Below are 13,333 nucleotides of genomic sequence, written 5' to 3' on the forward strand. Positions count from 1 at the left end.
AGCCTCTGTACTGATTGACTCCTCCAATTATTATAGAATCTACAAGTTCACAGTTTATGTGGAATCCAACACACAGAGCAGTATGTTATCTGCTACATACGTAAAGAATTCCACAGCTTAAGTCAATTAGATGTTCGGGAGAGGGGGACATAGGTGAGGAAGGGGGATAGGACACTAATATGAACTGGAAAGACACATATACTTCATTATGAAATGACAGCAAATTTAACAGTAACATCCACATGTTGCAGCCACACACAATGTGAGGTTTAAAGGCACAAAATACCAGATCCTCTGAGTTACATAGTTGGGAATTGTCCTCGCAACACATCCTCCAATCCCATAATCCTCCTGGCTTCAATCTCCACTAGCCCCTGCCCCTGGGCACTAACTTTAACCACTCTCCACTAGCAACCTCTTTCCCATAGTCTCCACTCCCTCTGTTCTAATACCAACCTCTCCACCTGCATCCACTACTCCCCATCATCAATTCCCCTGCCTGCACCAGAGTGAGCTAATCAGGGTCTCATTTGTACAATTTGCACCTTTCTCCCTCTCACTTCCCACCTCCTCCTCCTCTCCCCATAACCTTCACTGCATTTGAGCTGCAGTCAGCATAATGTACTTATCAGGGACAATTTGGCTGTACAGGTTGTGTGTGTGCGTGTGTGTGTGTGTGGGGGGGGGGGGGGGGGGGAGGCACACGGTAACACACTACACTCTATAACTCTGAAAAAGAATTTGTCTAAAGACCAACGAAGTTCTGTCTTGTTTATGTTCAAAGACTCAGCATCTTTTCTGTCTACTGAGTTGTTACCTACAGTACATATCCCTTAAATTATTTACATTGCACTCCACTTTCTGCTGCCTAATTTATATCTGTAGGTCAACAACTAAAAGAAAAGCAAACTGGTGATTGACTGGCAAAGGGGAAAGATCTGGGTAATTATATAGAACAAGGAGGACACCTTGGTTAACAGTTTATATTACAGCATAATAGGACAGATAAAAGTTCTACTTATCAATCGACAGCAGGAGAACACACACACGGAAAAGTTTCACTTACACAAGCTTCTGGAGCCAGTGGTTCCTTCTTTTGGCAGAAGGGTTGAAGGGGAAGGAAGAGGAGTGAAGGCAAAGGAACTGGAGAGGCTTAGGAGAAGTGATAAGAGTTCAGAAAAGTCACCCGAAACCATAAGTCAGGGGAGACTTACTGACAGAATGAGAAGGAAAGACTGGTTGCAGGGGACTTTCACCAGTTTCTTTCCCTTCATCCCCCCTTTCTGCCAGAAGAAGGAGCCACTGGCTCAGAAAGCTTACACATGTTCTCCTGCTGCCTCTTGGTGAGTAGATTTTTTATCTATACAATTACAATATATTGTCAAAAACTGATTATTTTTGTTATATTATGCTGACAGTTATGTGTGTTTTTAAGGTGTGTAGATATGATTTCAACACTGGATAGCCTGCTCACAGGACCCTCAAAATGCCTCATGTAAACAGGGTTGTTAAGTGTGTTGGAAGTTATTAAGCTTAACAGATGGAGTAAGACAACTGCTACCTTGCATCTGTATAAATGCATCATAATTTTAAAGATTTTACAAACTCAGAAAGACATTATAAAGATCATTAATATTTGCTAACACATACACACACCAATGACAAAATGTTGTCCAAGTTTAAATGTAAAACAAGTGGTATGTGAATTCCAATATAGTTAAAATTAGCACTTTCCTTTATAAATGCACGATGTTTTCTTCGTGAAATGAAAATCTGACCCCCCCCCCACCACCACTCACTCACTCACACACGCGCGCGCGCACACACGCGCACACGCGCACACACACACACACACACACACACACACACACACACACACACACACACACACACAGATTCTGATACAAAATGTGGGTGACTACAGCTGTAAACATACAATATCAAAATACTGTCACTATAACTATTAAGGCAAGAACTACACTGCTCTTCCAGCTATTTCTTTATGCCACTATACATCTCAAATAATATGAACTGAGTGCAAAGAAACATTCGATAAACAAACTACTTGCAAGATCAAGGTATTTTTTTTCTTCTTTTCTTCTTTTAAAGGTCTGTGGCATAGTTTTTATAAATGCACATAATCTGTCAGATTTTGAGAAAAAGAACAAAAGAGTAATGTTCACTGTGTGTTAAATTCCACTGGGAAAGTAATCAATGTCTTGAAAAGATGCAGTGCTGCTCCAGAACAAATTAATGACACAAAAACTAATGGGGATCTCTCCCCTTTCGACAAGCAATATACACTGGAAAATTCTGTCAACTTAAATGACATCAACAAATAAAGCACATATTTCTGCTTTTTTAAAAATGAGTATATTCAAACATGAGTAGTAATTTTGTTAACGTAACAATAACACTTGACTGTAAATATCACAGAAAAATATAAATGATATTATAGACAGCAAGCAGCCGTTTCATACACTTTCTTGTTACTCTTATTTAAATGCTGTGCTATAGTTTCTTCATGCTGTGTACGCCTGCTTGGGGAAAATAAAACTCACAAAATGCTAACACCACTATAAACTGTACATGAAAATAAATACACCAACCGAGACAAGAAGTAAGGAAAAACCACTCACAAATTATAAAACAGCTCTTAGACAGATGACATTTTACACATACAATCAGCAACAATAAGCATTATACAAATTTGTGACCATAATGTGCACAAGGTATGTACGAAAATGATGCCTTGGTAATGGGGAATGTCGAGTGTCTTTAGAATCTTTCTAACTAAAATAAAAAATTAGTAATCTGTCAAGATTATCTGATGATTCATATTGCGTATGCTTTTCTTTAAAATGGATGAAAACTAACATTTGTGCTTTCACACTGATAAATCATCATTACTTCCAGAGGACATGATTCTAAAAGGTAGAGAAGTATTAAATATCGATCAGAAAAGTAACAAAACGTATTGAATATAATTAAACAAACATACATTTCAGTTTATGTTTTTATGGAAAAATGCACACACATCCTGAATACTTAACAACAAAAAAAGAGACTACAGCTGTGCGATCACTTACAAATGGAGTAATAGGTGTCTGCTTTTAAGTCCCCTTTTATCATTCTTAATATTTACTTTGTTTTGTTCTTTGCAATAACATATTGTCTTTCTGCTGAGAAATATAAGAACTATTTACAGCTTACAACAAACTATGAATAACATTTACTGTTATGCACAGATTTTAAAAGTATAATGAGATCTGATAACCAAAAGGAGAAAAACAATAAATATCACTATTATTAAATAAACTGCGATAACAACAGAACAGCATCACATATTTAATGGCTTTAACAACTTTCACGATTAAACATATATATTCTAAAATGCAAATTATTGGCATATGAAGCACGCATAAGCCAAAGCATCAAAAGCTACGAGATTCGTAGATTAAATTCACACTTTACACTTTCTTCAATAAAAGATATTTTGGCAGTAATTACTTACACATTGAAAACAAAGTAATTATCATTATGACCAAAAAACTCACTTTCACAAGCATTCCATTACCACTTCTGACATATTTACAAGACCTAAATAGACAGCAAGGATATTGTTGCCTTTCAAAACACTCTAGCAAACCTACATAACAACTAATAAAATAAATTCTGAAGAAAAAATATATGGTTGGGTAAGGAGGGCTGGGGGGTGTTCATTTACTCAGTAACAATGCTTTCTACACTACACTGCAAGAACAAGTTTGGACTTGGTTCCCTCTCACAAGCTTAGTTGAAATGCCATACTATTTTTCAGTCTTATTCGTCTGTTGAGTGTACATCTATCAACAATACTTACTCTGACCTTAATAGTTTTATTTGGTTTAATTGTGGTGACAGTCAAGAACTTAACACAAATTGTCCCTGTGTGTGTGAGTGTGTTGATTTTTCTTCTTTTGATTCAATATGCGATTAACTTTCAATAACATTTGCCATAAAAGAGTAGTAGTCATTGACTTCTTTAAAAAATTATGTAACTCAAATTATTCATAACATCTCCTATCATTTATGACTGTATTAAATCACAAGTTATTTATTCTGAAAACCAGTACTCATAATATCTGAGGTATTTATCTTGAACTGATGTAAAGCTGTAGTACTATAGATTTATGTCACAAAATATACACTTTTTATTAGAAGGCAAAAGTGAAATTGTCAGCACCAATCAACGTACATATCTGAGGAACATCCGCCACCACGATCCTTCCCTGCAATGACACCCAGTTTCATTGCTTGATGTGAAACAGCATCCATATACTGACAGGTCACAAATTCCTCACAGCAGAAATGGGATACCAACACTAATGAATAAAAATCTTTCTGTCAACTGTCATAATACAAATTTTGGTGCAATTGCAGTGAAGACTTTGAAGTAGTGGCACATTCCTTTTCGAGATTAAATTCATAAATACATACTTCAGATGATAATTTTTTTTGCCACTCCTCAAATCAAATTATTTAAAAGAAATTTGGAAACCATATGGCTTCTATATTAATACTCGCTTTTAATATTTACAGATACCTTTTATATAATTATCAAATGTAATTTACAGGCAACTATCGTAATTTTATTTAGAATCAAATGCTGTTATAATGGAAGTATATTACAAACCAATTTATGTACTCTCTCTCTCTCTCTCTCTCTCTCTCTCTCTCTCTCACACACACACACACACACACACACACACACACACACACACACACACACATTCTGGCAGTGTCTTCCAGAGTTCTTAGCTGCTTGTTTTATACACTTGGGACACATTTGTTGACCACTATTAACAAAAATGCAACTAAATTAATACAAGAAGGAAATTTGTGTGACTTGGCAAACATATGATACATACTGATTATGATCCAGAAGGATTCAAAAATATTACAAAGCAAACTTTTGTACATGCAAAGGTCCCCAGTTACAATTTCATATAAAATCTATACTTAGATTTCTCTATCACACTGCTCCCTTATTTTACACTGGGGTAAGACGGTGTGGAAACCCACAGAACTATCTCATTTTTCTCTTCTTTAACAGGGCTTTCCTTCTTTTTTCTTCTTGTTCCTTCTTTATGTCCTCCAGATCTTCCAGTATACCTGTTAATGAAATAGCAATTAAGTTGGATTACAACTAAAACAGTCATTTGTTACACAAATAAATAATCCACAAAGCATAAAATACAAATAAACTTCACAACTGAAATTTTACATAACCAAGTGACTCACAAAACAATACATTTTTTACTGAGACTAGATCATGCAAAAGATCTGTTTTAAGGCACCACTATTCAGAAAATCAAACATTCTTTTACACAGCATTTCTTGTAAGGTATGCTTTATGAGACTCTCAAAAATGTCAACAAACTTCTGACATTACAATCCTGCAGCACTCAGAGTCTTAGGACACCAACAGGATTGGACAACTTTAGAAATGGGTCAATAGACTGAGTGATAAATGGAAGTGTGTGGGCTGCTATTCACAGCAAATAGCATACTAATCTGTTAGGTCTGCAATGGCAAACAACACACAGAGGAAAATTTGTTCATTCCCTCTGAGCTGTAGCATTCATCAAGGTTGCTTAGGAAAGAGCTGTAGTGAATGCAGTGCAGTGAGTACTGAAGACAATGTTGTTGATATCATGGTCTGGGAATACTTCATATATGATCAAGAAAATACAGTGTAATGTAGTTTTAATTCTTGGTATATCACTACTGAAAATCAAAATATAGCAGGCACAATTCGCCATTTGTAGAACCATGAAATATTTCAAGTCAGTTAGTAGCAGATTACTATTTAGTGTAGGTATGACTAATAACAACAGTATATAACTCTGAGGAAATAAAATACCATATTTACCAGATTATAAAATGAGGTTGTTTCCCAAAACCATCATTTAAAAAAATACAGGGTCATCTTAAATTTGCAGATGAAACTATTGCTGTTAAGGAAGCACTTTTATGTTGAGTAGCTGGTTAAGCAGTCTTACATTTACAGATGAAGGTTTGGCAACTGAGGTCTTGTGCAGATTTATTTTGAAGAATTCTGAAGGACTGGAGGGGGAGCAATGACACTAGCTTGGCTAACAACTATGATGAATTTGGGAAGAGGAGTGGTGAATGGGCAACATATTTCGATATGCTACCAACCACATGAATGTATACCACATTCCTTGGCTTTTTGTGAACATCTACCACATTTAAACTACAGTTTGCCCAAATCCATTAAAATTAGAGAACAACAGTATACATTTCTGCAGAAGAGGATAAAAACCAAGATAGAGGCCAATAGTGTACTTAAGTGTTTTGTGTCGCAATGTTGTCAAAAATTCACTGCGAGGTATGATGGGAATGAAATGGAGTGTGTCAGCTGCTGGTTCTATGCAGCAAATGAGAAAGCAATGAGGAGATGGTATGTTTGGAAGCAAGAGACGAAGGAAAATTGTTACACTCTCATTCCAATACAGATGCAAAATCTGCAATGTACTTGAGGGGAGTGGGGGTGGGGGAGAGGAGGAGAAAGAAAGAAACAGCCATGTCTTCATGACCCATTTTTATAATAAAAAATGGTGATACTACAGATGCTTACAAAGTAAGCAAAAAAGGAAAGGAAGATAAAAATTAATGTAAACCATTTCGTTTTGTTTATTTTATTCTAAGTTTAGAATAGGTATAATATTAACTTTTATTTGGCTGACACTTTACATCCATAAACTAAAGTAAAAGCTACAATCATATTACATCTATAAATGAAATGAAAACTATGGCCTTTTTAGGTATTCACACAGTCCAAACAAAAACAGTCCTCAATAATAATAAACTGATAGAACAGGTACCCCATTTCAAGTACATAGGATGTGACACATCGTATGATCGATACAGATATACAGAATAAAAACTACTACTTACCAGCGTATATGTGGCACAATAACATTTATTTATTTCTTGTTCTGTAGATCCAGTTAGTGAGTCAATCACAAGGATATGGAACGTGTCAAATTGTACAGGTTTCAATTTAAACTTACAATAAATACAAGGGCAATTCAATGCCAAATTGTACATAGTTTAAGTAAGACATACTATAAATACAGTAACAGATACAATGTCAGCTAGATAACATAACAACCATTTAACAGAAAAAGGAGTTTCAAATAAAGGTTAAAGATAAGAGCACAACGTTAAATCAGATATTAGGCCTACAAGAGTAAATACAGGTACAGCCAATTTGTTGTTACAAAAAGTGTGCTAATGCCCAAATGCACAATAAAATCAACTGAACTACTTCTAGACACAATAAGTTTAGTGATGGTATACATTTTCTTTCAGATATTCATCCACAGTATAATAAGATTTCTCTGTCAGATAATCTTTGAGAACTTGTTTAAATTTTGGCAGTTCTGTATGAATACATTTGATATGTAGTGATAGAGTATTGAACAGATTAATGCTGGAGTAGTAAACTCCTTTTTGTACCAGGGTGAGACGTTTCATTTCAAAATGTAGATTGTTTTTGTTTCTGGTGTTATAACCATGGAATTTACTGTTGTCTTGATAGATAGAATAATTTTTGCACACAAAGGTCAGCAAGGAAAAAATATACTGTGAGGCAGTTGCTAGGATACCTATCTTCCGAAACAAGTGCCTGCAAGAGTGTCTTTGATGGACCACACACATTATTCTGATTGCTTTTTTTTGGATGGTGAAAACTTTTTTTGCAAGTGGTTGGTTCCCCCGGAATATGACAGCATATGACATCAATGAGTGAAAGTAGCCAAAGTAGGCAACCTTAATGGTATCAACTTCAGCCACTGAAGAAATTACCCGTAACGCAAATGTTGCCAAGCTAAGTTTCTTACATAGATGAAGAATGTGAACTGACCAATTACATTTACTGTCTATGTAAGCACCCAGGAATTTTGTATCTTCAACTTTCTGTATTGGTTGATCTCTACATTTTATGTTAATTTCATCGGGATTACTTTGTGATGTATGGAACCTCATATAGTGAGTTTTATCTGCATTGAGCGAGAGACCATTTGAGGAGAACCAATTTAAGATGTCATTAAAAACAGCATTTGTAGTTTGTTCAAGATCATGATCAATCAAATCGTCAATTAGAATTGTGGTATCATCAGCAAACAGGGTAAATTTGCTGTTTGTCTCAGAACAAAGAGGAAGGTCATTAATAAAGATGAGGAAAAGCAGTGGGCCCAAAACGGAGCCTTGAGGCACACCACACATTATCGTGCCCCATTCAGATGAGGCAGGTTCTTCATAAGAGCCATTTAGCATTACAGTCTGCGTCCGATCCTGTAGATATGATTGCAGCCACAAGCCAACAGTACCACCTAAACCATAGTATTCTGCCTTTTTCAAAAGAATTTGGTGGTTTACACAGTCAAAGGCTTTCGAAAGATCACAAAAAATACCCACTGGAGACAATTTTTTGTTAATTGCTTCCAAAACTTGGTTGCTGAAAGAGAATATTGCCTGATTTTTGCTTAAGATACTGTGGAAGTTGAGATGGTCTACAATCCTCCTGTGCATGAGTTTTTCTAGAATTTTCGAGAAGGTACTTAATAGGGATATTGGGCGATAGTTTGTAACAATGCTTTTATCACCTTTTTTAAAGAGACGAATCACTACAGCTAACTTTAGTCTGTCAGGGACAATCCCATCTTGTAGGGATGCATTGTATATGTTGCATAAGATGGGACTAACAAATTTATAACAGTGTTTCAGTATTTTACTAGAAATATTGTCCACACCAGCAGAATTTTTATTTTTTAATGATCTAATTACTCTTATGACTTCGCTTACAGTAACTGGATGTAAGGATAACTGTGGGATTCTGTTGCTAATAGCTTTCTGTAGGAGGGACAATGATTCTTCCATAGAACCATTACAGCCTGTCTTCTCTGCTGCTCTCAAAAAGTGGTTATTAAATATTTCTGCAACCAACTCAGGTTTCTTTATGATACTGTCCCCTGTTTTAATCTCTACCTGAGACATGTTCCCTGTTGTCCTGCCAGTTTCCCTCTTTATTACATTCCATACAGTTTTAATTTTATTTTCTGAGCTTCCAATTTCTGATTTTATGCACATACTTTTAGATTTATTTATAACCTTCTTGAGAATGCTACAGTAAAGTTTGTATTGTTGTCGTTTCTTTGGAGCATTACAAGTCCTGAGAGAACTGTATAACATCCTCTTTGTTCTACAAGATGTTATTATCCCTGTAGTGATCCAAGACTTCTTGGCATTGCCTATATGACTATTTCTAACTACTTTTTGGGAAAGATGGACTCAAATACAGACATGAATTCATTTAAAAATGAATTGTACTTTCTGTTTACATCTGTTTCCCTATAAATTGGGCTCCAATCTATCTCTTTTAGGCTGTCATTGAATTTTTTAAGGCCCTGTTCATTTATTATCCTAAAAGAATTCCAAGAATGCTCGGAACTGTTGCACATACTGATGTAATTGAGCCTAAGCAATTGACCACCATGATCAGAAAGGCCAAGAAATGGATGTACAGTGATCTCATTGCATTTAGACTTATCTATAAATATATTATCTATCAGACTTTTACTGTTAACAGTAACCCTAGTTGGGAAATCTACTATTGCCATCAGATTATAAGACTCCATTAAATGTACTAAATCAGCTTTACTATTGCTCTCATTTAGGAAATCAACATTAAAGTCACCAGTAATTATCAAGTTCTTGGACTTTGAGTACAGTATGGATAATAAAGAATCTAAGTGCTTAAGAAATACATTCAAATTCCCTGAGGGAGATCTATACAGTGCTAACACTACAGCCGTGAAGTCATTTACAGTAATCTCAACACCACATACTTCAATTTGTTGCTCTATACAATGGCTCTTTAAATCTAACGCATTGTAAGATATGTTGTTTTTTCTTTTTCCATGAAGGTTCTAGAGTAATGCGCTGCCTGACAGTAACCACTTAGCTGTAATCTTTCAATATCTTTCACATGATGTTTACTAAAACATAATACATCAGTATCTTTTATTCCTTGTGGTTCCTCTAACAGAACAGTAATGTCATTTACTTTATTACCAAGTCCTCCCACATTTTGGTGAAAAATCATCATTTCTTTGGAATTAGAGACAGATGTAAACTTTTGCCTAAAAAATTATCTGTAGCTACAGACACAGTACGTTCATTACTAACTATTTCCTGAAACATTTGAGTTTGAAACCGAGTCTGACTTGATGGCTGGAGCCATTTAAGTGCGATTGGTTCCAACTTTTGGGTACATTTGTGGACTTCTTCCAATATTTTTGTTTGTAAGAGGGTACCTAATGCTTTTTTTCCTGATCTGTTCAGGTGCATACCGTGTCTTGTTAGTAATTCTCGTCCAAAACTGCTTATATCTACAACACAAGTATTGTTAAAATGCTTACACAACTTTGCTAACTTAGAGTTCGTTTGTGAGATAGCCTCATTTACACAGGACTGTGGGATTTAGTCATGTCTCTTTGGGATGTTCACAACAAATACCTTAGACTGATGAAGCGCCGATATTTTCTTCCTGGGCGACTGTATGACATCATTCCCTTCGTTGCAGGCAACGTTGTTTGAGCCACCTATTAAGATCATACACTAGTTTTTTACTTTTTCAGGATCACACCCCGCTACAACTTCTTGAAGTTTAGCACCTGGCTTCACAATTCCACAAACATCGGCAGCATTAAACTTGCTTTTCACTATATCAGCCATGCGTCTACCATGACAATCAGTGAAAATGTGAAGACGATTTGTTGATGTTTCACTCACAGCAGACTGGATCACACCAGTGCCACTTTCATTGCTGTTAACTGAACGTTGTGGCTTTGGAAGATCAAACCTAACCTTTTTCCGATAGTTTATTGGTACACTCTTACGATTGTTTTCACTTTCTGTGATACTGTGAGAACAAAGTACATCAAAATTGTTTACATTCTCGAACCTTGAAACATTTGCTGTAGACGAAGTTTTAGTGCCGATTGTTTGACACTTGTTGTGTACTACCTTCCATTCTGATGATTTATCAGTGTCATTTTGCGCCAATGTAGCTGTGTTCTGGAGAAAGTTTTTGTCCTTCTGTCTGTCTTGAAGCAATGGATCCATGTTTCGCTTCGACTTCAGTTTCATATTTTCGGACTTCAGGCTGTCGATTTCTGTTCTTAGACTGCTGATTACACATTGTAAACTAGCAATACGCTAAACACTTAAGGGTAAAACAAGGAAAGGGACATAACTGATATTTTGTGAAGTCACGCCAGTTCCTACTTTATATGGGGCAAAAAGTTGGGCGCTAAGGAATGAAGATTTGCAGCAACTAAAAGCATCAGAAATGAAATGTCTAAGATCTGTGAAAGGCTGCACTAACGAAGACAAAATTATAAATGAAGTAATAAGGGAAGAATTAGGAATCCAATACAAAGAAAGCTGGGGAGAACATGCACTTCATATGTCTTGTCACCACAAAGACTTCCTGAACTAGCAACGGATTGTAAACCATGGGGGCAGGAGAAGTGTGGGAAGCCCAAGGATGAGATTTGAGACCAGAAAAGGCCCTAGATCTAAGCCTGGAGTGGAAGAAGAATAAGAAGAAGAAGAAGAAGAAGAAGAAGATGAAGAAGAAGACTTCGTATTCATAAAACAGTCTGTAACTTTGATTAGTCAGAATATGCTGAAAACAGAATTTTCTCAGGAGACACTTAAAAAAGGGGAGGGGGGGAGGCAGTTTGTCTTATATCCAGAGTTGTCTCGTATTCACATAGATTTGATCCATTCTTACGTGTACTTTAGGGATAAAATAACATGACTTTACCACTATAAATACTGTGGTATTTATTCGATTGGTTTTCTTTGTGCAGCTTAATGTTATTACTTTATTTCCTCTGTCTTCATGAACAGTAAGTGTGAAATGGATTCAGACACCTTCAAGATAAATCGATATTTTTCCCTTTTCCTTTCAAACTTAGATACTTCAGGATTGGGTCTTGTGTAGGAGGCAAGTCACCATGTTAACACGACAGTGTGCCAGAATTTGTACATGTAAAATGATTAAAAATCCTTCCCAAGGGACACAGCCCTACTGAAGATACCTTCAGTGCCAGGCGGGAGGGTTTGCGTGCTCTGATGAAGTCAAGAGCTGTGTCGGCGGTAGTGTAGCTAATGGCAGGGTCACCCAAGCCAGAGTGATCTTGACAAAGGAGCCAGGCAAAGTGTGTCCCACAACATAGGGCAGGGAGGGCTCTACAGGTGCAGTGAAGCCAGCTTCCCTAAAGGAGTAAACCTCGTACAAATCCTGGTCCTTCAAGTTGGGGGTCAGGCAAGTGGCTATCAAACCCTTCCTGTAAAAAAAATTCTTGTTAAGAAACCTCAGAGTAAAGAAGCCGGATGGATTTATTGACGATGACATGTCACTGTTAAAGGCAAACAAAAACGAAAAAATGATGTGTTTATTGGAACCTGGAATGTACAATCGCTGTACAGGGCAGGGGCCGTGAGGTCACTGCTAGATCAACTCAATAAAACCAAGGCAGGCATAATTGCCCTACAGGAAATATGATGACTAGACATGGAGTGCTTGATATGGGAAGCTGGATAATTTTCTACCATGGTTCAGAGAGCTACCATGAGTTTGGTACAGGAGGGGTAAGACAAAAATTTAAACACCTAGTGAGTGGATCCACTGAAATAACTTCTAGGATCTCACGTATGAGATTGAAGACCCAATTCTCAAACTACTCATTGTTCAATGTACATGCACCCACAGAAGTATCAGATGACCAGGATAAAGACACCTTCTTTGAGAACCTCGAGAAAATGTATGACAGATGCCCTGTGTATGACACTAAAATAATTATTGGAGACCTCACTGCACAGTTTTGTAAAGAAGAACATTACTTCCCAGCAAGAGGAAAGCACAGCCTCCATGAATACACAAATTGCAATGGCCTCAGAGTCATTCAGTTTGCACTGTCACATAACATGGCTGTAGGTAGCACTATGTTCCCACACAAAAGGGTTCATAAAGCAACATGGTGTAGCCCTGATCAGCATACCTTCAACCAAACTGATCATGTAATTATTGATGGCAGGCATTCCTTAAACTTACTAGATGTACAAACTTACAGAGGAGTTAATGTAGATTCATAGCAAAACTACGAGCTCAAATATCCAATGCAAGAAAAGTCAAGGAACACCTCAAAGTAAGTATGTGGTATCGAAGTTAAAAAATGAAGACATCTTTAAA

At 36.6% G+C, this 13,333-nt stretch overlaps 1 protein-coding gene across 1 annotated transcript in view; it reads right to left on the bottom strand.

Annotated features, from left to right (window-relative positions):
• Nucleotides 1–2,350: 2,350 nt before the first annotated feature.
• LOC126094532 (protein SPT2 homolog) overlaps nucleotides 2,351–13,333 on the bottom strand; it is a 591,136-nt gene continuing 580,153 nt past the window's right edge. Inside the window, exon 9 of the mRNA XM_049908953.1 lies at nucleotides 2,351–5,154. Within this exon, the coding sequence (XP_049764910.1) occupies nucleotides 5,069–5,154 (86 nt within the window). The 3' untranslated portion in view covers nucleotides 2,351–5,068. The remainder of the gene's footprint in view (nucleotides 5,155–13,333) is intronic.

Source organism: Schistocerca cancellata, chromosome 8 (assembly GCF_023864275.1).
Source record: "Schistocerca cancellata isolate TAMUIC-IGC-003103 chromosome 8, iqSchCanc2.1, whole genome shotgun sequence".
Lineage (NCBI taxonomy): Eukaryota > Metazoa > Arthropoda > Insecta > Orthoptera > Acrididae > Schistocerca > Schistocerca cancellata.